General features: G+C 33.2%; 1 protein-coding gene and 1 long non-coding RNA gene across 5 annotated transcripts in view; one reads left to right on the top strand and one right to left on the bottom strand.

Moving 5' to 3' along the window:
• The window catches only part of LOC143222054 (uncharacterized), a 56,195-nt gene extending 39,143 nt beyond the window's left edge, over window positions 1-17,052 (top strand). The window contains exon 2 of the long non-coding RNA XR_013011970.1: window positions 16,496-17,052. This is a non-coding gene — a long non-coding RNA (uncharacterized LOC143222054). The remainder of the gene's footprint in view (window positions 1-16,495) is intronic.
• The window catches only part of LOC143222052 (putative receptor-type tyrosine-protein phosphatase mosPTP-1), a 150,758-nt gene extending 127,425 nt beyond the window's left edge, over window positions 1-23,333 (bottom strand). For all 4 annotated transcript variants that reach the window (XR_013011963.1, XR_013011964.1, XR_013011966.1 and 1 more), the window contains exon 1: window positions 22,570-23,333. Coding sequence is in view for 1 of the 4 variants with exons in the window: in XM_076447896.1 (XP_076304011.1) it covers window positions 22,570-22,654 (85 nt within the window). In the remaining 3 variants the exon portion in view is untranslated. The remainder of the gene's footprint in view (window positions 1-22,569) is intronic.
• Window positions 23,334-23,743: the final 410 nt, after the last annotated feature.

Genomic DNA, 23,743 nt, shown 5'->3' with positions numbered 1-23,743 from the left:
CTGGTGCGGGCAAATCGACGTCTGACTGTCAGGGAGCTTGCTAAAGAGTGTGGGATATCAGTTGGATCTTGTTACGAGATTTTGACCGAAAAATTGAAGATGCACCGCGTTGCTGCGAAATTTGTGCCTCAGAACTCGCGATTTTTTGGCCAAACACTCGATCACTGTTCTTCCCCACCCCCCCTACTCACCTGATCTTGCTCCTTGCGATTTTTTCTTGTTCCTCAAACTCAAAAGACCCTTGAAAAGAAGAAGATTTGAGACGATTCCCGAGATTAAGGCAAATGCGACGAAGGAGCTGGAGGACATTACAAAAGAAGCATACCAGGACTGTTTCAACAAGTGAAAACACCGTTGGGATAAGTGTGTGCGTTGGGAAGGAGAGTACTTTGAAGGGGTCCCAGACCTGTTACTTCTAAATAAAGTGCATTTTGTTTTATGACGTCAGTCCGCGTATTTTTTGAACAGCCCTCGTACAGGGGCCGAGTATGTTACATTAAAACAAGTTTAAATATGCAACAAGCTACATGAAAGCCATAACCAATATAAAGTTGTGGGAGTAACACAATGTTTAAGAACTATTTTCTGACGTTGTTTGGTATTTCCCAGGTGCCGTGATGCTACTGAAAATTGATCGCTTGATGTGTCAGATGGGGAATTAAAAATTTCCATGATAGGGATATCCCTTGTATTTAAAGACACTGGAAAATAAAGTAATGTGGATTACCTTTGGACACCAAGACCATCCAGAAAGGGACCCGCAATAATCGTAACCTAGCTGTGAGAAGCAAGATACATCATCTGTAACAGGCAATAGTACACAATATAAAAATGATCTCTTTCTGGAAAATGTCCCTCCCTACCCCAGTGGCACAGTTGAATGTCTGCAGACTCATATCGAATCCCATGTTGAGCAGAGCACAAATAGCCCTTTGTGTAGCTTTGTAGTTAATTCCAAACAAACAAACCATCTGAAAGGTTGAGGACTTAAATGTAGAAAACTGTATGTGAAAAACATTACAAAGCTTTCTCGAAGGGACTCATGGCCATTCGATTAATATTGTGTCTGAGGCAAGTTAGGAATCAGGAAAGTGGATATTAAAGACAAGGTGAACTCTGTATACTGTAAGAGCAAAGTTCTGGCCTCTTTGTACAACACAAAAATATTGACTTTGTACGGAAACAAACAGGGTATGGGTTCACAAAGATAAGACTTCCAGTAACAGGTCCAGTTCAACTGTCGCATATTTCAACCAGCTGAGGAACGACACAGAGAGTAATACCAGTTCATACAAAGACATAACTGTCAAGTCTCTGGAAGCAGCTTCTTTGGACGTCGGTATAAATTAATTGTTGATCAGCCATCCTCATATGTTGGATAAACTAGGGAGAGCATGCAGGAAGGCTTTGTGTGCTTTGGACATCACAGTCTTATGTCGGAGTCTTTATAAGGAAAACTACGCTGTAGGACTACTATAAAATAAAGCATAACTGGACGTGGTGGCAAGGAATGTAAGAAAATGGTGAGGCTCCAAGCTCATTTTAATATAACCTACTCAAACCTCTTATATTATTTACTACTTACAAAAGAGTAATATCTAACAGTTTTTTTCCCATGCAAATGAAGCCAGAATTTAACAATTTACACTACTGTGTGCAAGCTTGATATAAATTGTGTGCACATTTCATCATGAGTAATTATAAAATAGGTTCAAAGGAGACTTTAAAAATCTATTTCACTCATAATTTTCCACTGCTCAACCAGTGGCACTAAAATTTTCAGAAAACATATTTTTTGGAAACCTATTTGGAAATGTTTTCTAAATGATAATAAAAGACAAACAAACAAAACATAACCATGGTAATATATACCCTAAAATCCGTAAAGGGATCGTTCTCGTTTGTTTGTTTTTTTGCCAAATTATATAAATTGCAAATTTTTGGTTGATCTCTACTTTACAAATAACATGTGGAAAACTGCAGATCAGTTACCATTATAACCACCAAATGAATCCTGTTTATAAATGTAACGATGTTAATATTCTAATAATGATATATAAATACACACACACACACGTGTTTGTAGAGATGTTTGTTTTTGTTATTTTACTTTCGCGCAAAGCTACACGAGGGCTATCTTTGCTACTGTCCCTAATTTAGCAATGTAAGACTAGAGGAAAGCAGCTAGTCATCACCACCCATCGCCAACTCTTGGGCTACTCTTTTACCAACGAATAGTGGGATCACTTTATAACGCCCCCACGGCTGAAAGGGCAAACATGTTTCGTGTGACGGGGATTCGATCCTCAGATTGCTAGTCGAGCGCCTTAACGACCTGGCCATGCCAGGTCTCTGTGTGTAGAGAAACATTTACATTACGAAATGCATGCAATACACTGTAGTGAATATAACATATATAAATAAGAGTAAGAGAGATGTTTGCAAATTCGCGAGACACTTTAAATTGTTTTGCCTTGATGACTTCTGGTTTAAAATTATTTCTGTCTGTGAACAGTAACAGACCTTTGGTTTTAGAGGTACCCACTTGTTTTGATATATCATTGATACCTTGACTTGGATCGTATTTCAAAAAACGAAATGTAATATCTGACTACAAACGTTTGTTTAAAACAACAAAAAAGACGCAACGTACTAACTGCTTCTAGAATGTTCATCGTACATTGTTTGAATTTAATTTTAGTTGTGACAACACGTGCTTTGCATTACAAATGTAATGGTGACAAACGATGTCTTGTTTCGCCCTCTTGTGAGGAATACAGTTGCACACACAAAAATAATGCTTTTGATTCTGCTTAGCGGTAGCACTTTGATTTGTTCTCGGCTCATTTGAAACGAAATCGCTATTAAATTTATACATAAGCCTACTGAAACACTCACTTTCTTACAACTGGAAAAAAAAAAGTGAGTTTATAACTAATATTCTCTGAAAGGCTTCAATTGATCATGTTTATGAAATTTACCAATAATAGTTTCAAATATTACACCCATATCTCAATTGTTTTCTAAGAGGGAGTTTGTTTTTGAATTTCTCTCAAAGCTGCACGAGGGCTATCTAAACTAATCTTCCCCAATTTAGCAGTGAAAGGGAAGGCAGCTAGTCATCACCACCCACCGCCATCTCTTGGGCTACTCTTTTACCAACGAATAGTGAGATTGACCGTCACATTATAATGCCTCCACGGCTGAAAAGCGAGCATATTTGGTGCGACAAGGATTCGAACCCGCGACCCTCAGATTACGAGTCAAGCGACTTAACGACCTGGTCATGCCGGGCCCTCAAAGGTGAGCTGGTGAGCTTAAGCATTTATATCACTAAAATTCGAAGCTCGATTCTAACGGTGAACACAGCACGAATAGCTAAGTAAGGGGAAATATTATTCATCTTTTTGGAAAATCACTTATACTAAAAATAACGATTTGACCAAAGAAACTGAAACCTCTATGTAGAATCTTGAGAAAACCTGATTGAACAGGCAAAGCTGTGTCACAGCTGAAGTCAAATAATCAAAAGAGGCTGTTTTAACTTTTATACATGATTATTTAGTCATCATAAAATTTGGATTCTCAATCTAAGAAAAAAATCAACTCAATGAATAAGAGTTCCGTTATAATCAATATTTTAACATTGGGAAGAAAAAAAAAACATGAAAAAAATGTTTAGCAAGTATCATAAATTTGATACACATTCAATGGACTTTTAATTTAAAATTAAAATTTCAGTCTTTTTGAAATCGTAACACGTAACATAAGTCGGAGACTCGTCCGAGAAAAATTACACTGCACAACAATTTTTTTGAAAAGTTTTGCTTCCTGAAATGTTTTGGTGATTGTGACAGGTACCTGAGTGGGTATGCACAAATATAGTTTTGGTTTTGCTTGATCAAGTAGGAACTCTGAGAAATAGACAGTTAACTGTTTACCGGCAATAACGTATTTAACTGCGTTTATGTTTCTAATACGCTATTAAGTTCAACATAATTAAAGGTGTTTTGCTCCTGATTTTCGTTTGTATTCAATGTCCGGTGCATCACGTTGCAGTGTTCAACAGTAATCAGGAAGCATTGACGGATTCCAGTTGCCCTGATATCGTTTTTCCATTGTAGCAATGTCCTGGTGAAACCAAGATTTTGATGAAACAATACATGATGGACAAATTTGGATGTGATTTTCGTGATCAGCTGACAAAAATCTATAAGAAACACCGAACAGTGTTCAAGAAGTAAAAACTTTGTTGTGCAGTGTTATAATACGTAACATCTGCTATTCATTTCAAGTCCCAAAATAAAAAATGCTGAAAAGATAAAAACTAAATTCTCTGAGCCTCTCAGTGACAGTGAAGGGATTGAACGAAACAGTATGCTATAATCTCCTTAAGTAAATGTTTTTTTCTCTAACCTGTTCGTGTTAAAAGAATATTTCAAGAATGAAATATATTTCTATTTTCTACGGAAGAGAATGAGTTTTTCTTTAGAAGACATTTTCAAGCAAGTCACGGAATTCAGTAATAAAAAAAAATGTTTTTCTAGCATTTTAACGTAAATGTATACCTGTTTATTAATGATTATACCATTCTTAAAGTATAAAGTGACATTAGCAGAAACTGAATATGATCCCAGAACCCAGAAATTAACAGTAAAAACCAATTACATACGGCTGTAACCGTTTTTTCTTTTCTTTTTCTGGGACTTGGTATAAAAGTAAAAAGGTATTGTATCAAAGCAAAACCACAATCCCTAGGATTTAGTTGACGAAAGGATTGGTGCATAATGTTGCTTATCAAGTGAAATAAAAACGATTAGACACGTTTGTAAGATATGCAAAAATTTGGTTTACCGACAGTTAAAACAAGTAATAAAAATACAAGAGAAAATAAATAAATGAAGGTAAATAAAACTGTTTTAAACTATACTGAAGTTAAACTGATGATAAAAGTTCATCCTTCGCCACCGGTATCAACTTGGAACAAAATAAGTTTAACTATAAAATACTTTACAGTTGGATTTACCTTCTACACAGTTTGAAGCAAACTCCAAAACGAAACAAGTGTTCCCACAAAGTGGAAGATAACTTTTATAGGAAACAAGATGTTCCCATAAGTCGAAAGTGGTTACAAAAAGAAAAAGTGTTCCCACACGTCGAAAGTGTACTAAAAAAAAACAAGATGTTCCCAAAAACTGAAAACGAACTCCAAAAGAAAACAGCTGCTTGCAAAATTCATATATCTTGCTACAACACAGGAACTCATATTCGAAATGTTAGTTATGTGTCTATGCCTGCAGATAATTAACAGTGGTAAACAGCCTCACGTCGAAGTGATACTGAATAACAAAACTTTGATTGATTTCTGCTGTATTGGTTGATTGGAACCTAGGGACATATTTAACAGATGACCTATAACAGATACTTGAAATCTTAATAACAACTTAGAGGGAAAAAATTAAAATATCTTCTATGAAATCTAAATAAAACTATTGAAAACTACAGCAAACTTACTCAATTTGATCTGTAAGCCCAGAAACTACAGAGTAACAAGAACACATGTTACATATTACATTTTGAATATGATCAGAAAAACTGGAAAACATCAATAACGAAAAACTTAAAACCATATAAAATATTGTCTTCACAAAAATTGCACCAATGTAGAAAATATGAAGTAGCAATAACAATAAATTTTACAGACGGAATAGCACAATTAGGTCGATAATTTAACACGCACGTAGATATCGTATAATCTAACAAATATATACATATATATTTCTAGAAGAGTTCTATGTTAGAACCAGGTAAGTCCAGTTTATTTCTTATTTGGGTACGAATAAATCAAGGGGTTTTATCTGTCCTAACTCTGAGCAATTTCGCTTTTGCTTTCAGATCCAAAACTTTCTAATGAAGTTTAATCTGTGTCCTTTTGTTCATCCTAAGTTTAATTCCTACAACTCAGAGGTCTAACAAATTTCAGTAAAGTTTTATTTACCTTCAACGAAACCTTTTAATTTCACTCTGTTATAACCAGTTTTATGAATTTAATCAAAGTATATCATCTCATTCGTTACAATCCATCATTTTTCAAGTTCTTTATCAATCAAGTTTTTGTTCTTTTTAGTATTTACACGGAACATTTGCCTTTCTTATTTAACTGAAATCAAATAGTTACTCGTGCCCTTCTGCATATTGAATCTTTGAAAATACTGTTAAGGTGATAAAAAACTATTTTAAGTCGGAGTAAACCACTTACTCAGAAAATATTTATTGTTAGAACTATTCTTGTCAAAACTACTATTGTTAGAATTTTAATTTAACATTAAACAATTACAATAATGCTTTTTTGCTTTAATTTTATTCGATTTTTTATTAATTTAAATTCAATATTGTTTGATGACCATATTAAAGTGATACAGTTTAAACTAAAATGATCAAATCTGAATACAATTTAAAAGGAAATCTTTATTGTAATTCATACATTTGAATTATGTTGGTAAACTAAAAAGTTTATTAACGTTTTTTATCCAATGTAAAACTAGGTAAAAAAAAATAACTGGTCAGTATTGCGTGTTAAGCCTCTCAGTGGTTCAGCGGTACATCTTCGTATACGCGGTAAATTTTTCGAAATAATTCTTCGAAACATCAATTCGCAAGCATTACGTGTTCACTAAATAGTTAACACTATAGGTTTTCACATATCAAGCTGGCTGTATAATGAGAAATATGGAATTTAGGTCACAGTTCAAGTCAAGCGATGTAACTCCCCTTAATAACAACGACTGCGACCTCATATAACATCTGAGAAAGTCATGAAGTGATCCACAGCGGTTTTCTTTAAAAGGAAAAGATTCCTGATCAAGGCGCAGTTTTATTATGTATAGAAATGAAAATTGTTTTAATAATCGTTTTGTTTAAGTCTCTGCCATCACTGCTGAGCAGTGTTAAATAATCTCAAACGTCCGAAGAAGTGTATTTGAAAGTGACATCGATTGATCATTAGTCACTGTATACAAACACTAATCCGATGAATTTTCCGTAAACCATGTCTGCGGAATAACAACGCTAAAAACCTGGTATGGAAACCTGGAACAGTACTGATAAACTGCTGTGGAGCTTTGAGTTTAACGTTGAGCAAACAAAATTTTGTGTTAGCTCTCGTTAGGTTAAAATGAAAATAAGTTTCGTTTATTTTTTATTCAATAAAAGATGGTCATGATATTATACTTTTTCCTGTGTTTTAGGCACAAATCTTTGAAAATAAATCTGCTATTTTGAATTCCAGTCAAAACTAATTAATCAGGCAACGCCTCAATAAACATAAACAAAAAAACCAAAATTCTGTTATGCCCTCGTACTTCAGTTTAAGAAGAAGATAATACAATGTGGTAACAATTCGAACCAGCTTGCTGTAACAGAAGGAAAAGTTGAATGCAGACGACCAAATTGACGCTTTCCTGCGCAGACGCTTTGGTCAAACCAGCACGAGACAGGAGGAATCGATTAGCTCGGTTCCACAATGGTGTAGGGTGAGGCGAATGCCAATATCAGCTGTACAGCTTTCAAGTCGTTCCTTCACCAGGAATGCATACACCATTTGCACACTAGACTAAAACCACCTTTTTCTTACGTTCTTGGAACTTTACTTCACATATGTGCCTAAACACAGAACGTTCCAGACCCTAATGAAAAAATTCAATACAATTCTATGTATTTCCAGCTATATATATATATATATATATATTACAGAACCTTCCTCTATCGGGTAGACGGCATTAGCTCGTGTCTATTTAAACTACCGAGACAAGTATGTATGTGTATCCGCGTGTAACAACAGCTTGCTGCCCTTTTTTCTGTCCAAACTTTAACGTTTTAGCTACATATAGAAACAATACAATAATACTATATGAGTGTCTATGTGTACCTAAGGTTATTAACAAATTTTTGAGCAGTTTTCATATAAAGGTGTTTGAAATATAGTTCTAGATAAATGTTTATTAAAAACCTCGGTGTTTTAATCACGTAAGTCCTTCACAAATATGTAAAAATCAAACGTTCCGAATAATTTGTGAATAGTTTTTATTGTAAATTCAAATGTGTGTCTTTTCATCAGCTTTGTTTAATTTGTACGACTCATAATACAGAATGTTAAACCTTGTTCAACGTTTTTATATGACACATGAAATACAATATTCTAAATCATAAAACAACCTAATAATTGATTTCTAGATATAATTTAATGAGATTACTTTTGTACCTGTGTGATATATTGTAAAGCCTAGTCAACATCTGGTATCAACAGTGCAAAGAGACAATGACAACTTATTCTAATGAAATCCATCTATAAAACTACTGTTGGTTTCCAATGCCCTATCTGTAATGAATTCAATAATTTATAGATATATATTTTTCGGAACGGTTTCCTATACTTTCAGAATCCCAAAATATATTCAAAGAATCGATAATACTAGATTATATTTCAGTGAAAGCGGATGTACTAAAATATCATAATTCGATTCTTATACTGAAAAGTAATGAAACACTTACATGGAATTTCTAGAAAACAGTCAACAGTGGACTTTTGTTTAAAAACAACAACATAAACACACTTGAATTAAGTTTTGGAGATGTTTATCTTTACGTCAGTCCTAAGTCGTGTTTCTGAGGTTTACAACTTCTAAACAAAGTAGAAATAACGTGCTTCATTTTATTAAAAAAAAGTTAAAGTGGCCCTCAAATGTCATTTGTTCTAAGACAAAAGTAAATGTTTCTGCTACAAGCCACGTGGGTCGTGACAGGCCAGTGGTTAGCAGACGTCTTTCGCTGGGTAAAAACGACACGACTCTGGAAAAGCAAGGATATTATTTCTCAACAACTATTGACACTCTTTATTGTGACCAAAGATCAAAAGAGAGCTAGGATTCGCTGAAAAGCTTTGACATCGTCGAATCGCACTTGTTAAAATGCAAACATAAGCGAGTGTTTTCGTGATTAAATTCTCATATAACAAACAAAAAAGTTGAACTATTTGTTTTTTAAATTTTGCGCAAAGATACGCAAAGGCTGTCTGCGCTAGCCGTCCCGAATTTAGCAGTAAAAGACTAGAAGAAAGGAAGTTAGTTATCACCACCCACCACCAACTCTTATGCTACTGTGGGATTGATTGTAACATTATAACGACCCCTACAGCTGATAGGAGAAGATTGTCTGACAGGGTTTCGAACCCACGACCTTCAAATTAGGATTCGAGCGTCCCAACCACCTGACCATGAATTAACTAATTGCTGTAGTTAACGTTATCAAATACAGAGGAAATTTTATAATAGATCTTAATTTTTGAAAAACAAAATGTAAAAAATGCTGAAAATGTGTATGCATTACGAAGTATATGTAGACATACTGAATGTTTTCTCTCCATTTATTTAATATCAAGTTTTAAGTTATTTCGTATTTGTAATTGAATGCAGTTTAACACACACAACGCTAGTCAAGAAGTATATAAATTCCTATTGCCATGGCTACCTATTTTTATAAGTCACTCACTTAGAATAAAACGTGTACCTTCTCATGTAAAATATTTCTATAAAGAAAAGCATACTACGTCCAAGAAGACAACAAGGTGTTGGCTGAGGAGTCTGTATGAAAAACGTTTATGCTACCCCACAAATCTTATTTGTTAGATTGAGCATATTTATCTCCCTGACATTTAAAGCTGCATATCTTTAAACATTTCAGATAAGTCATTGTCAGGGATGCACAAATTCAGGGTTATGTAGTACAATGCCTGATGCTGATTATATATATAATGAGGAAAAAGCTATTATTTCTGTTCAAAATAAGTCAGACAAGAAAACACCTGTGGCAGAGCAACAGAACAGCTCTGATGGTTAGCTCAGATGCCAATTTTGACATTTTCTTGGCTGAGTTACCAACAGCTTGGATAGTCACTTAAATGTACGATCAATGATGGAATGTAAAATGTACTCCTTGCTTTCCAAGCTATCAAGTGGTGTTTAAAAGTAAAAATGTGTGTACTACATTGTAAAATTATTACTTGATTAATAAAATTAGGATAGTTTGTTGATTGAAAGATTACCTGGACTGAAAGGATATTGTAACCCTTTCCAAGCTATCATTGGAGTGTCACTGAATTTCCACGAGAAAGTGAAATTATCTACAGAAATAGAAATCTGCAGAGAGAAACTTAAGTATTAATACATGTAAACCTAGTGTTTGATTTTGTTATTGAATATTTTCAATCATGTAGACTGAAACATTTTATAAGCATACATTACTCTGAATATTGTATTAGCAATGTTTTACTACAAGGTGCAAATAAAATGTATGAGAATGCAGACTGTGAATGCACAGTCAGTGGCAGGAAATGACATCTATGTGCTGCAGCTCTCAGGTCACACCTTACCTGTAATAAGCTTGTACCTGAAGAGAAGAGATTCACAGAAGTGATATATGAATTTTAATCAACTCCCTAGACCAGAAGTTACAAACTGATGTTTATACAGTGACTAGCTCATTTATTTGTATCAGAGCCAGTATCTGCAGTATTCCCCTCTCTTTTTTGTCTTATTGGACTTGGACTCTATGCAACAACCATACACTAGCAAAGATAATATGGCTTGGTTATAGGGTAGCTGTGATTGTTATTATAATGATTAAGCAGTTGTGGAAATTACAGCTGATTGATGGTCAAGCATAAGATTCAATCAAACCTACAAAACCATAAAACCCATAGGTTCAAGGGATACATTTTCTACAAACATTGTATACTTGATAATAGACAAATCCTCTAGAGATGTCACTTGACCCCAACAACAGTTTTCAAAGTTAAATCCACACTTTTAGTCAACTTATGAGCAATCAGAATTCATTTCACTTTAAATTTTAACCCTGATGTGTTCATTTTGTTCTGGCTATCTTGTTTTAAAAGTATTAACTTCTTACAACTAACTAGTTTTGTTGTTAAAATTCATTTATGTTACTTTCAGTCTCATAATTTTTATACTGTACTATGGAAGGAGAAACCTTTATCCTAGAATTTCCTTTTTGGTGATGTGAGAGATTTAAGGAGCTACTCTAAAGTTCCAAAAACACTGGGGTCCAGCCTTACCTTTGACTTGGCAAAATTGATGGATGAAGATATGTTGCTGGTTGATGCATTTGAGTCACAACATCTGATTGCTGACCAGCCATTGACACCTATGCTAAAAAGGAACAAAACCACTACAACCAAGATTATCAGTAACACCAGCCTGACATACTTCCAAGTTTCTCCACTGCACAGCATGTGATGATTGTACTAACACTGAATTCCAACCTTAAACCAACACAAACCTTAATTAGATCAACATTTCTTAGAACCTCTAGAACAGAGTGTAGAATTATAAGGTGTCCTACAGGAGAATCTTCCATTGCCCATTTTATTTATTGTTCAAAAGTTGTTTTTATCCGACATGTTTCGTTCAATGGTTTTATATATAGTTCACTTAAAATTAATTTTAACATAAGTTATTTTTGTTTTATATTTAATACTAAAACAAGTTGGTGTGTACAGTTTTCATTTATTTGTTTTTGTTTATATATTTAATACTAAAACAAGTTAGTGTGTATAATGTTCATTTATTTGCATTGGAGCATTTATCTTGAATTTTAGTATGTGCTGCTTTTATAACAAGTTATTCTCTTTTGTATTTTAATCAAACAAGAAAGGGATTTGTAATTCTGATTTTAATATATTCCTTTTTGATTAATTGAGTTTTATGTCAAAGGCTTAATGTGTTGTTTCTTGTGGATGCTTTTAATATAAAATTATTTAATTTGTATATTTTGAGATCATGTCTTTCTTTAATTTTATGTTGTAAATTGTTTTAAAATGTAAAAATTTGTGGAATTATTTTGTACTTTCATTGATGATTTATTTTGGTTAGTCATGTTAGTTTATTTAATGACTTAATGAGATTCTGAGTTTTGTTTTAAAAGTTATGTTCTTAATAATACTTGTTTGTGTTTTACGATACCTTTTACAGGAATGAGAGAAAGTTTTACCACTGTCTCAACCAGTGTATAGTTGCTTTAATCATGGAGAGGAAAAGAACAGTATGCAAGCATATTATGTATTTTCTAAACCATTGTTTAACACAAAACATTTTCAAAAGTTTTTCTACATGCAATTATATGTATTTGAACGCAGAACATTGGTTAAGGAAGTAACAATTAACCTTATACTAGTTACCTATCGCCCTAGATAACTTATCCAAGGTGTCACATTTACATTTTCAAAAGAAAGATTTATGTAAAGAAAAATATGCTACATCCAAGTAGAATACAATATTTTGCATTGGAAAGCTACGTGGGAGCTTAAGGTTTCAACTTCCTTATTTTATATTGGAAATTACCAAGAATGATGTAAGTAATACAAAAATCCTGGTAAAATATGGCATTATTGTTTCGTGTACATAATATTATTTTTTCTCAGTCTGGAAGAGTTACCTCACCACTGAGAGTTCTCAAACCTGAGAGGTGCTGCCATTTTTAATAACACTCATTATCTTAGACTTTTTGGTGAATAAATAACGAATGGTTCATATTGTAACAAACTGTGCCCAATCTCTTTCTGTCACAACTCATTAAAAATCAAAAGCTTTTGATACGTCGACAAACGTAAATATTAGTAATAGAAATGAAACATGGAAAAAAAACAAAAAACCTTGGAGGGCAGAGCATAGGTAGCAGCACATGTGTAGCTTTGTGATAAATTACAAACAAACAAACTGGAGTTGTTTTAAAATCCATTGCTGTCAAGTAATTTGCTTTTATAGATATTATTGAAGACTTCGGCCCGGTATGACCAGGTGGGTTAAGGCGTTCGACTTGTAATCTGAGGGTCGCGGGTTCGAATCCCCGTTGCACCAGACATGTTCGCCCTTTCAGTCGTGAGGGAGTTAGAATATTACGATCAATCCCACTATTTGTTGATAAAAGAGTAGCCCAAGAGTTGGCGGTGGGTGATAATGACTAGCTGCTTTCCCTCTAGTATTACACTGCAAAATTAGGGACGGCTAGCGCAGATAGCCCTCGTGTAGCTTTACGCGAAATTAAAAAAACAATCATTTCTTTCCTACAAAATCATAGTGAGTTATAAAATTCACCAATTGTACCATCTCTCTTCCGAAAATCTTTTAGTATCATGTAACTCCAAATAACTTATTTAATGTTAAAAGTGTCAGACGAGATTGTAAAACTAAGTAACACTGGACTAAGGCCTACGTTTTTAATTAATCTCCAATATCAATTGTTGATCTTTTGTTAAAAATTTGCACAATATTAAGGGAGTGTTAAAAACCACCAAATTATTGATATCCAAGTGTCAGTGGCTTTACTCAACTTCTTTGTAGCCTGTGCCAATCAAGAATTTAAAATAAAACACTTTAACAATATATCTACAAATACTACTCATAGCAAATGCGTGACTTTATTCACACTTTCTCTCTCTTCGTAATTTTCTAACACTTACATTAAATCAACGAATTTATATTCGTCATTGAAACATCTGAATTCTGTTTAAATAGAAAAAAGTTTGAACTTTCACTTATTTAAACGCAAAATGAATTGTTTCGAAACATGTAGCTGAATTTTTATCACTGTTAATCGAAGGTATACGAAGGAATAATAATTATAATTTCGAATTTACTGCGTGAAAAATGTGAGACACTATGCCAAGCTTAAGACGCGAATGTTGTGTCCAACAAAACATACAAGTTACAGAAGCATATTTACACAAAATTCGTCTGTGAATTGACAACTTCAGTCTAACACTAACAAGTAAGGGTGCAAAGTGATATTCAAGTGAAAAATAATACTTTTGTCCATCATAGAACTGGCACGTTGCAATTGCATAGCCTCTAAAACCTCAGAAATACGAATCTACAGTTTTTCACTATCCTTGTATATAGTATGTGATATACACTTTCACACTACCATAAACTGTCATTAAATCAAGAATGCAGAGTAAAATGAATTGTTTAAAATTCTGACGTCAGATACATAACACCATGCTGAACGACTTTCTGAAAAAGGTCATCACATGTGCACCTTGATCCCCACCTGTGCGCACAGGGTTAAAAAACCAATAACTCCATTTAAAAACTCAAATTACAGTCAAAGTTTAATTGGGGTCGTAACTGACTTGATCCATGTGTAAATGTTTCCCGGAAAATTACTGTAGCCTAACCAGATGGTCACGAGTAAGTTAAATATATTTGTCTACTTTCTAAAAGCAGATTATAATTTTTTTCTTGCATGTAATAACAACTTGATTTCAGGACCACCTGCTTCTGATAAGTTTTTAGTCGTGACTTTCACAAACTGATACGCAACACGCGTTTCATGACTTATTGCATTCTACCCAACGTAACAAAACTTCCCATTTAAATTAAGAAAATTGTAGATCATACTTACAGTTATGGAAGATCAGACCACAAGATCTATCAAGTTATTGGTAGACGCGTTTATTTCCACCACCGAAATTTGAAGTATGGCCAGTTTAAGAAATCGATCATTTAAAAATAATATCAGTGTCCAAAAAGTTACTGCACTTCTTTAAAACCCGATTTAATTACTGAGATACTGTTTAATAAAACTCTCAAGAGAAACACGTTTAATTGTTTGTACCCTCTGGAGAGCAAGGAACTGTGAGAAGTCTGTTTAATATAAGCCTTATTGTCAGGGTTATATTCTAAGACATCTCTACAAACCAAAACCTACTGGTTAGATACTAGGCTTTAATAACACCGGTAGAAATCAAAACTTCCTAGTTACATACTAGCATTAATATTCAATGGTACACATCAAAACTTCTTGGTTACATACTAGACCTTAATAATCAATTAGTTTTCGATGTGCCAGATATGGTATAATGATGTAACGTTCCAGAAAATGTGAGCCAAAATAAACGATACAAAAAATTAGCAACTACGTTTTCACTTAAAATACAATGCTCCAAGTCTCTTCCTTCATGGCCATAAAATACCATTTTTTTTTAAATTTTCACACATAGCTCTTTTCCAGGTCCATAATTAACCCCATTCCCAGTATAGATCGAAAGAAGCTCCTAATTCTCGGAAAAGAATTTTGTCGTTTTTGTACTTTCATAATATGACGCATTCCACACATATTCAAGTACGCGAGTCAGAAATTATTTATAAGCTCAAATTTCACAGGACAGAGTTTAACCTAAGTTTTAAAAAGATCAAAAATATTGTCTATTGCCAGCGCTAAAATTGGGATGATACATTCACACATATTAAGTCATAATTCTCGTTTTTCGCGTAAGAGTTCGTTTTTCTGACTTATTACGATTAAGTAATCTAAAATATTAATGTGTAACAGAAAATAGTTCGAATATTATACATCAGTAAGAATACACACACACACTATCTAGTGTGCGAGTGGACTGGAACTGCTATACAACTATAATATACTTCAATCATTTCCTTGCGTTCTAACGATTTTATATCCTTTTATTCTTGAAACTATACTAGTTTTTGTCATGGCTCCGCTTCCTAGCTTTATAACAGTAAATAAAAATCCCTAGCCATTTTGAACATTCAAACTAAGAGATCAATCACAACTTGCATTACATCTACAACATCACTGTCCGTTCTCAACATTCAGCCTCCGCTATTTTATCAACTACAGTGTTCTATGGTTAGGACCAAAACGTAACAAAACTAAATAACAGGCTGAACAATTGTCAGGCTTTTTTTTTTTTATTAAAATAAAAGGATGATGTTTCGAGTTAGCGCTTTTCGTCAAATGGTGCAGTTTGCAACAAAGGCACATGCGCAGAATTCAAAGACGTTGCGGGCGTTGAGCGTATATATTCTAAGCAAAATTACATCGATCACAAAAAAATTACAAATCATGAAAAGATAAGACAGCAATTAAAGTTTAAACACAAAATAGAAAATAGGAATATAGAAGAAGAAGAAGAAGAAAAACATTCTTTTAAACCAGATAGTTGTAGGGTCTTTAGATCATCTTTTTTAAAAAAATTGGAACCAGCTATTTTCAACATTCAAACTTACTATCAACTACAGTACTGCATATTTACATCACTTTTACAGTGAGGTGTATCCCAGTAATGTAAAAAAAAAAAAAAAAAAAATCCTGAAAAGATATTTTTGTAGTGATTATTATTTAGATAAAGTTGCTCATTAAAATTAGCCTAATATTAAAATTAACGACTTGAAATATTAAACTCTCATCAAAGCAAGCCAACCCTTAATAAGTACCTAAATATACCGTTCTAAAGTTATTATTTATATTTTTATAAAAATTAGAATGCATTGTTAGAATTGTTTAAGTTTTACGAGATTGGGAATTCAAGGACACCTCTAAAATACATTGTTCTGAAATTTTGAAATCCATTTTGTCATTAAATGAGAAAGTTCTTTTTTTTTCCGCCTGATTACAGCACCAGTGGTCTCGTACCTCAACTACATCGCCTGTCTGATAGCTTCCGGCTACTACAACTATAATGTACAAGACGCTACATACACTCTGACGGTCAACACATGCAACCAAACATGCTCTTCCACATTCATGAAACCAGAACCAAGGAACCCTTCAAGCGATGAAAGATGAAGAGAATTATGGCTAAATTTTCAAAGAAAATTACAGGAAATATCACCACGGTTTCAAGTTGAATGCGGCGAGATGTAAAATTCGAATCTAGTTGAGTAAAAGAAAACACTTCAAAATTACGTAAATAGCTTTTTCTTCAAAAATTGTCTATGGGAAGGGCCCGGTCACACAAAATATTATCAAGTTTGTGAAGCACATACAAAATACGTGGAACGTTTCTAACGCAAAGATCCACCTCATAGGAAATAAGAAGAAAGAAAAAACGAAGTTTAACTTACCCTGTTGCTGCTAACAGTTCAGCGCTCACATGACCAATTTCTCGTTCAGTAGTCCTAAGTATTTTCATTTGCGTTGTTCGGTATACGGGCAAAGTCTCCCCCCCCCCAATTTTTTTTTTCTTATGTAGTCATTCTTTTTATTTATTTTGCATTACTTTGAAGACATCTTCAAAGTTTGTTTGTTTCAAATTGAGAATATTACTAGGTAGCTAATTAAGTAATTACAGCTTGTATTTTTACAAGCTTTAAAGATTTTAAAATCTTCAAAAATGATTAGAAAATACAAAAGTAATGCTTATAAAAAACCAATTTTGTCTGAGCATTAAACAAAAACTATGACGATTCAATTCATGTAAAGAAAAACTTAAACAAGTACAATTAGAACATCTTTCAGAAGAACTTCTTGAATATTTATAAAAATTAAAGAAATTTGGGTGGTCGACTTCATTTGATTACCATATTCAAGTCGTAAGTTTTCACAAAGTATGCATTTTATGCTTTATCAAAGTAACGCCAAATTTTGCAAAAATCCGTATTTATGAATAGTAATACAACATTAAAAGTTTGTTTGTTTTCAAGCGAGAGTCAATAATCATGGAGGTGAGACATTGTGCTGGATCTGATTTGTTCACCATATTAGTTAGGTCTATCATGTTGTATAATGAGAATAAAGTACACTGGTAAACGATCGGGCTATAAACATAGTATTCTATATAGAATGAAGATAATTAACTTAAGTAATGTGAGTTTGGAAAGATTTTAAAATTAGTTGTCCAACAAAAGAATTAGTCCTTGTAAACGTTCGTGAGTTATTATTCCGTTACTGTTTCTGTTGAAGCCGAACTATTACAGTCTTAATCCTGTTTAAATGAAAGTGAAACTATTTGAAAATTATTGGTTTATCCATTTGTTCTTCAGCATGCTATGCATTTGTTTATGTAATACATGGACTGTTAACATAACACATGGTTAGTTAGAACTCTATCACCTGTTTAATCTTTTGGAATAACACTAAATTTACTTTTAATTACACATCTTAAGGAAATAAAATGCAAGTACCAAAACCACAACGACATAGTATTCTCCAAGTCAATTTTTACACATGGAAACAAAAAATGAATAGTGTGTTTAGTTCTTTGGATAATACCAGATTGGGAAAATGTCTGTTAAATTTCACCAACTGGCACATAGAAACATAATAAAAACCATATTAAATGCTTTTTCTAGATTATAACAACTTTAAGTAGTGGCGATGATCACCAATGTAATTTCGTTGTTAATTATTGAAGTGACATTTGGAAATGTTTTGTGCGTGTTTCCCTCAAATTTCACTGCATTTATAATAGCTTAAAAACTGGAATACTTCGTATTTAACTCTAATACACAAAATTCACAAAACTGCACCTCGGTTGTTTGTATCACTGTTCATTATGCATTTCTGGCTCAAAGTTTCAAAAACATGATAGCTATATTTGGAGGTAAACACAAGAGTATAAACATCATGTCTTCTACTCGAGTACAACCCACCTTGCTTGTGAGCGAGAGTCCACTTTGCTAAGTGAACAGATATTTTAATTATGTTTAACTATGCGAATTTCTATGTTTTTGCGAGATATTTTTTTGAAATGTAATAAACGAATACTAAGCTGACGCCTTCCTTCTTCAACGTGCTTGAGTAAACACAGAAACGGTATAGATTTCAATAGAACTTACAACCAAATAAATATACTATTGAATTTTCACAACCACGACAACCCGGCATTGCCAAGTGGTTAAGGCACTCGACTCATAATCCGAAGGTCGAGGGTTCGAATCTCCATCACACCAAACATACTCGCCCTTTCAGCCGTGGGAGCGTTATAATATGACAGTCAATTCTACTATTCGTTGGTAAAAAAGTAACCCAATAGTGACCAAAGCGTTACCCACGTAGTAAACTCTTAAACTCTTATTTCAAATACAATTTATAGTGTTTTACAAGCGCTTCATTTCTTTCCTGGTCAGGTAGGTTAAGGCGTTCGACTCGTAATTTGAGGCTCGCGGGTTCGAATCCCCGTCACATCAAACATGCTCGCCTTTTCAACCGTGGGGGCGTTATAATGTGACAATTAATCCCACTATTCGTTGGTAAAAGAGAAGCCCAAGAGTTGGCGGTGGGTGGTGATGACTAGCTGTCTTCCCTTTAGTCTTACACTACAAAATTAGGGACGGCTAGCGCAGATAGCCCTCGTGTAGCTTTGCGCGAAATTAAAAAAAACAATCATTTCTTTCCTACAAAATAATAGTGAGTTATAAAATTCACCAATTGTACCATCTCTCTTCCGAAAATCTTCTAGTATCATGTAACTCCAAATAACTTATTTAATGTTAAAAGTGTCAGACGAGATTGTAAAACTAAGTAACACTGGACTACGTTTATAATTAATCTCCAATATCAATTGTTGATCTTTTGTTAAAAATTTGCACAATATTAAGGGAGTGTTAAAAATGCGGTTTTTACAGGCATTTTTTCGTTTTTTACCACTGTCTTCTCCCCTGTAGATAGATCTTAACCAGGGTAGGTATGAAAGTTCATAGGGTTTATGGAGAGCTACACAAAAATTTTCAGTTTTGTAATTTGCGTTTTTTATGAACGTTTGTTTACCACTACTTCAACCCCTCTTAATGGATCTTCATTAAATTTGGCATAAACGTTTGCTGGGCTAATGCGGAGATATGTGCAAATTTGCAGTTTCGCACTTTGTGTTTTGCAGTTCATACGGGCGTGTTGGTTTTTTTTTTTTATGTGTGCGCGTTTTGTTTTTCTTTCAATTACGTATCAGGGAAGTAACTTTTCACGTCCTAAAATATCTTTTCATTATTTATGAACTTGTATAACTTCCATCCAGGATAGGGGTACTCCAGCTAGTAAAGCTACAATATTTATCAGTATGAATCCAACCCAGTATCTGAATTGGAAATCCACATTCCAAATGTGGATATTTTTAACAACCTCGATATTATGACCTAAACAGTATCCCGTTTCCTGTAATTACAACTCACGTGTTAGATTTGTCGACTCAGCTCACTGTCTCTGGAGTCACCATGTAAGAAAAACAGCAAGAAGGTAATAGAACTATTATTTATGAGACGGTGTGAAAATAATTACTGCGAACCTCCTATTATTGTCTTTACTAATATTCGAATTGTAATAAGGGTTCATGTTGTGTTATAATATTCATTCACTTTTCCAAGATGTTTGTGCACTCATAACGGTAAAAAGTGGTTTTTGATAATCCATGTTGGGCACAGCACAGATAGCCCATTATATAGCTTTGTGTTTAATTACAAACACTTTTCTATGCTATATACTATAGTAGAAATTAGGAGAAAACTGTCTTTTGAAGTTTGTATTAAAAAAAAAGAGTAAAAATGGGAATTTATGTTATTAAACACGTTAATAATTACTAGTTTCCTGTCATTGTAACAAGATAATAGCGAAAACAATGAACCAATCATATATCTTAAATGGGTACTTTCGTTTGCAAATAATATATTTTTTTTATCAAACAATACTACTAGAAAACTTGTAAAATCAATTTTACTTCGAAAGTAGTAATAACAATAATGTGCTTCGAGAGAGATTTACCTATATAAGATTAAATGCAATATTACTTATATTGTATTTGTGTGTGTGTGTGTGTGTATTAGTGGGTAACACATGTCGGCAGTCATAACCTTAGCTATTTGGTTTTGGTAAGTCTTTATAATTACTTATATCACCAACATTTAAAACAACGATTAACTTATTTAAAGATACATATTCACGTAGTAGTCACGCTTCGGCAAGCAGAGCTGGAACTTGATAAAAGTATAATAACAATACTGTATTTTATATTTAAATACAGTTTAACCTTTTTTACGTAGGTGGGTCAAAGTAATATAACGAGATAAATTAATAACTGCTGCCCACGAGACAATATACTACTAATATACATAAAAGGATTTTGGTTTTAATTTCGCGCAAAACTATACGAGGGTTATCTATGTTAGATATTCCTAATTTAGCAGTCAAAATCGAGCAAGAAGACCGTGCTGGTCCTACCTTATACAGTTATGCGAGTTTCGACTTTGTAGTTAAAAACAAAGTTACACAATAAGCGGCTATCTGAGATGTTACCACCACGGGTATCGAAACCTGGTATTTAAAGTTATAAACCTTCAGCCTTACTGTTGCGCCAGTGAAGGTGGAGGCTTCTCACTGATAAGACGGACAATTTATAATAATAAAAGTTAAGTTTAGATCTCTTTTGGACTCATTGCACATTCAACTTACTGCACAACTTTGCGTTAAACTTATACAATCTCCCCGAGTTATGTGGGTTTAACTAACAGGTACGTTTTTAATTATGTTCAATTGCTTTCTAATATTTACTTCTACAATTAATTTAATTAATTCGAAATAAAGTGATTACGTGAGAAAACTATTTTAAAAACTATTAATTACGAAGCGATAATAGAAATTTGTCGGTGTACTGCATCAGATCTGTAATTTTTACGCTTAAATAAAAGTGCAATTACTGAGTGAAGTATGTTTTCTCTGGGTATGGAAAAGTTTATTACAATGAAAACTAGCAATAACTGTGAGTGCTTATTTCCCAAAAACAAACATGAAAACACTATTTCCTAAATGTTACATTTCATTAAATAAACAGATAATACTAACAGCAAAGTGAAAATCATTTCCAGAATAAGATAAATAAGCGAAGGAAAAAGTATAAATATGGTGATACCTGAACACAAAGTTATGAAAATTGTTGATTAATATCTCACACAAAAACTAATGTACAAATGACTAGCACAACTGTCACAGATAGATATACAATCGAATACGTTTGCCTGTTCATTTATTTATTTACAGCGCTTGCCAACGTATAATTATGATTTAACCTTTTTCCAGTACTACATTAATATTGTCATTATTAAAACTTATTGTTATAACGTGTTCTACCGCTGGGCAGGTTAACTTATTCTGTAAAAAATGCTAAGTCTAGTTCATGCAACGATAACAAAATAATTTATTTAGTCAGTCAATGTTTGCAAACCACGTTCACTTGTAGGCCTAACTTAAATACAACGTTTCCATAAAAATTGCTAGAATAATGCCAGTAATAGTACATACACCTACATTACTTAGCTTAGAGCGATAAAAAAAAAACGCTAACTCATTGAGCAACTGCACAGTACAATACACGCAATAATTCTCATTTCTAATATTGAATAACCACCCTGATACCAAACTGGCTCACTAACTAATTAGTCATTAACTAATTGATTCTTGTATTTATAACGGAATTTTCTCGATTCTTTTCTCATGTGCCCTCTAACAAACTTTCAAATTAAAGTATTTAGAATATAATTTAAAGTTATATCATAAATATACTTTTTTATGCGTTCTATCAATAATTAATCTTTATTACTTTTATTACACACGTGAATTTTTCCATATCTGCTAAAGTGTTGATAAATTTATTCGGCTTTTGAACTCAAAGCATAATTCTAATTTGCCATGAATATTCACTAAACACTTTATAAAAACATCTTCGTATATTTATGTTATTATTTGTAGTCTTAAAGTTTAACTTACCATTATAGTACTGTCCAGGTGATGCTCCAAAAAACAAGATGAACAATAAGAAAGCTAATATCTCTTTTGCTCTTAACCAGTTCATTTCTCAACACAGCAAGCAACACACTGACGCGAAGATTTGGTGTCGGTTTAAGGGATACCAACCACTGCTTGATCCGACAGCTCTGACAGTAGTTCCATGCTGTACAGTGTGCTACTGTATGTACTTTCAATCATAAATTTTGAAGAAAAAAAAAGAGAGAGAATTAAAAACATATCTTAAAATAAATGTCCCAAGAAAATCTCTCGTTCGTCTAGCACGCGTGATGTTGCGTGCTTCCACCTTGTTCTTCGTTCGCAAAAGTACACTAAAATCACTTAGCAGGGCAACCTAACAAACCAGGTTATGCAGTTTATTGCGAGATCTTGTGTTTATAGCAGGTGAAAGCTGGTGTGGATGTCTCCCTAGCTGGTACATGACATATTCACGGAAAATAGAAAAGCCAGCAGTGCTGAATTGTTTTTCTTTCTTTCTTTTTAAACCAAATGTGGTTACTATACGAATCTCATTTTTTTCTGATAACCTTCAAAACAATTTTGGCTTTCACCATTCAGTATAGCTAATTACTAATGCCATTATCTTAATTTTCGATCCAATAATCTAAAGCATTTAAGTCGAAAGTCTAAAAGATTGCAAATTACATCAATATTCCGCGCATGTATGCTGCATACACGTCACAACTTACATCACCCACAAGCGATGGTGCCAGCTGGTAGTGTATATTATCACACTAAGCAGATAAAAACACTTGAGTAAATACGAGCGTCCTCTAGCGTCTGATTGTATTTTACTCTTAGCAGAGTTGTGCTGCCATCTCGTAGTCATTACTTAAATATTTTATTTTAATTGAAATTATTTAATGTATTGCAAATATAATTCACTAATATTTGAGATAATTAGCTATATATTTTCAATTTTTTGCGAGTTTGGTAGAAATATTATTAAGATTTTTTTGTCCAAGGTCAATCAGGTAATATGAAAATTAAAATTAAATATGAGCAATAATTCTAAGAATTGTTTATTTTTAATTAATGGATTTCTATCATTAACCTTCTTAAACATTGGTCCTTTAAATAATAAAGTTGAATAATTACTACGGATAATGACCCAGAAGCACCAATTTGTACATTA

Source organism: Tachypleus tridentatus, chromosome 8, assembly GCF_004210375.1.
Source record: "Tachypleus tridentatus isolate NWPU-2018 chromosome 8, ASM421037v1, whole genome shotgun sequence".
In the NCBI taxonomy this organism is placed as follows: Eukaryota; Metazoa; Arthropoda; class Merostomata; order Xiphosura; family Limulidae; genus Tachypleus; species Tachypleus tridentatus.
This window is presented reverse-complemented; position numbering and strand designations above follow the sequence as displayed.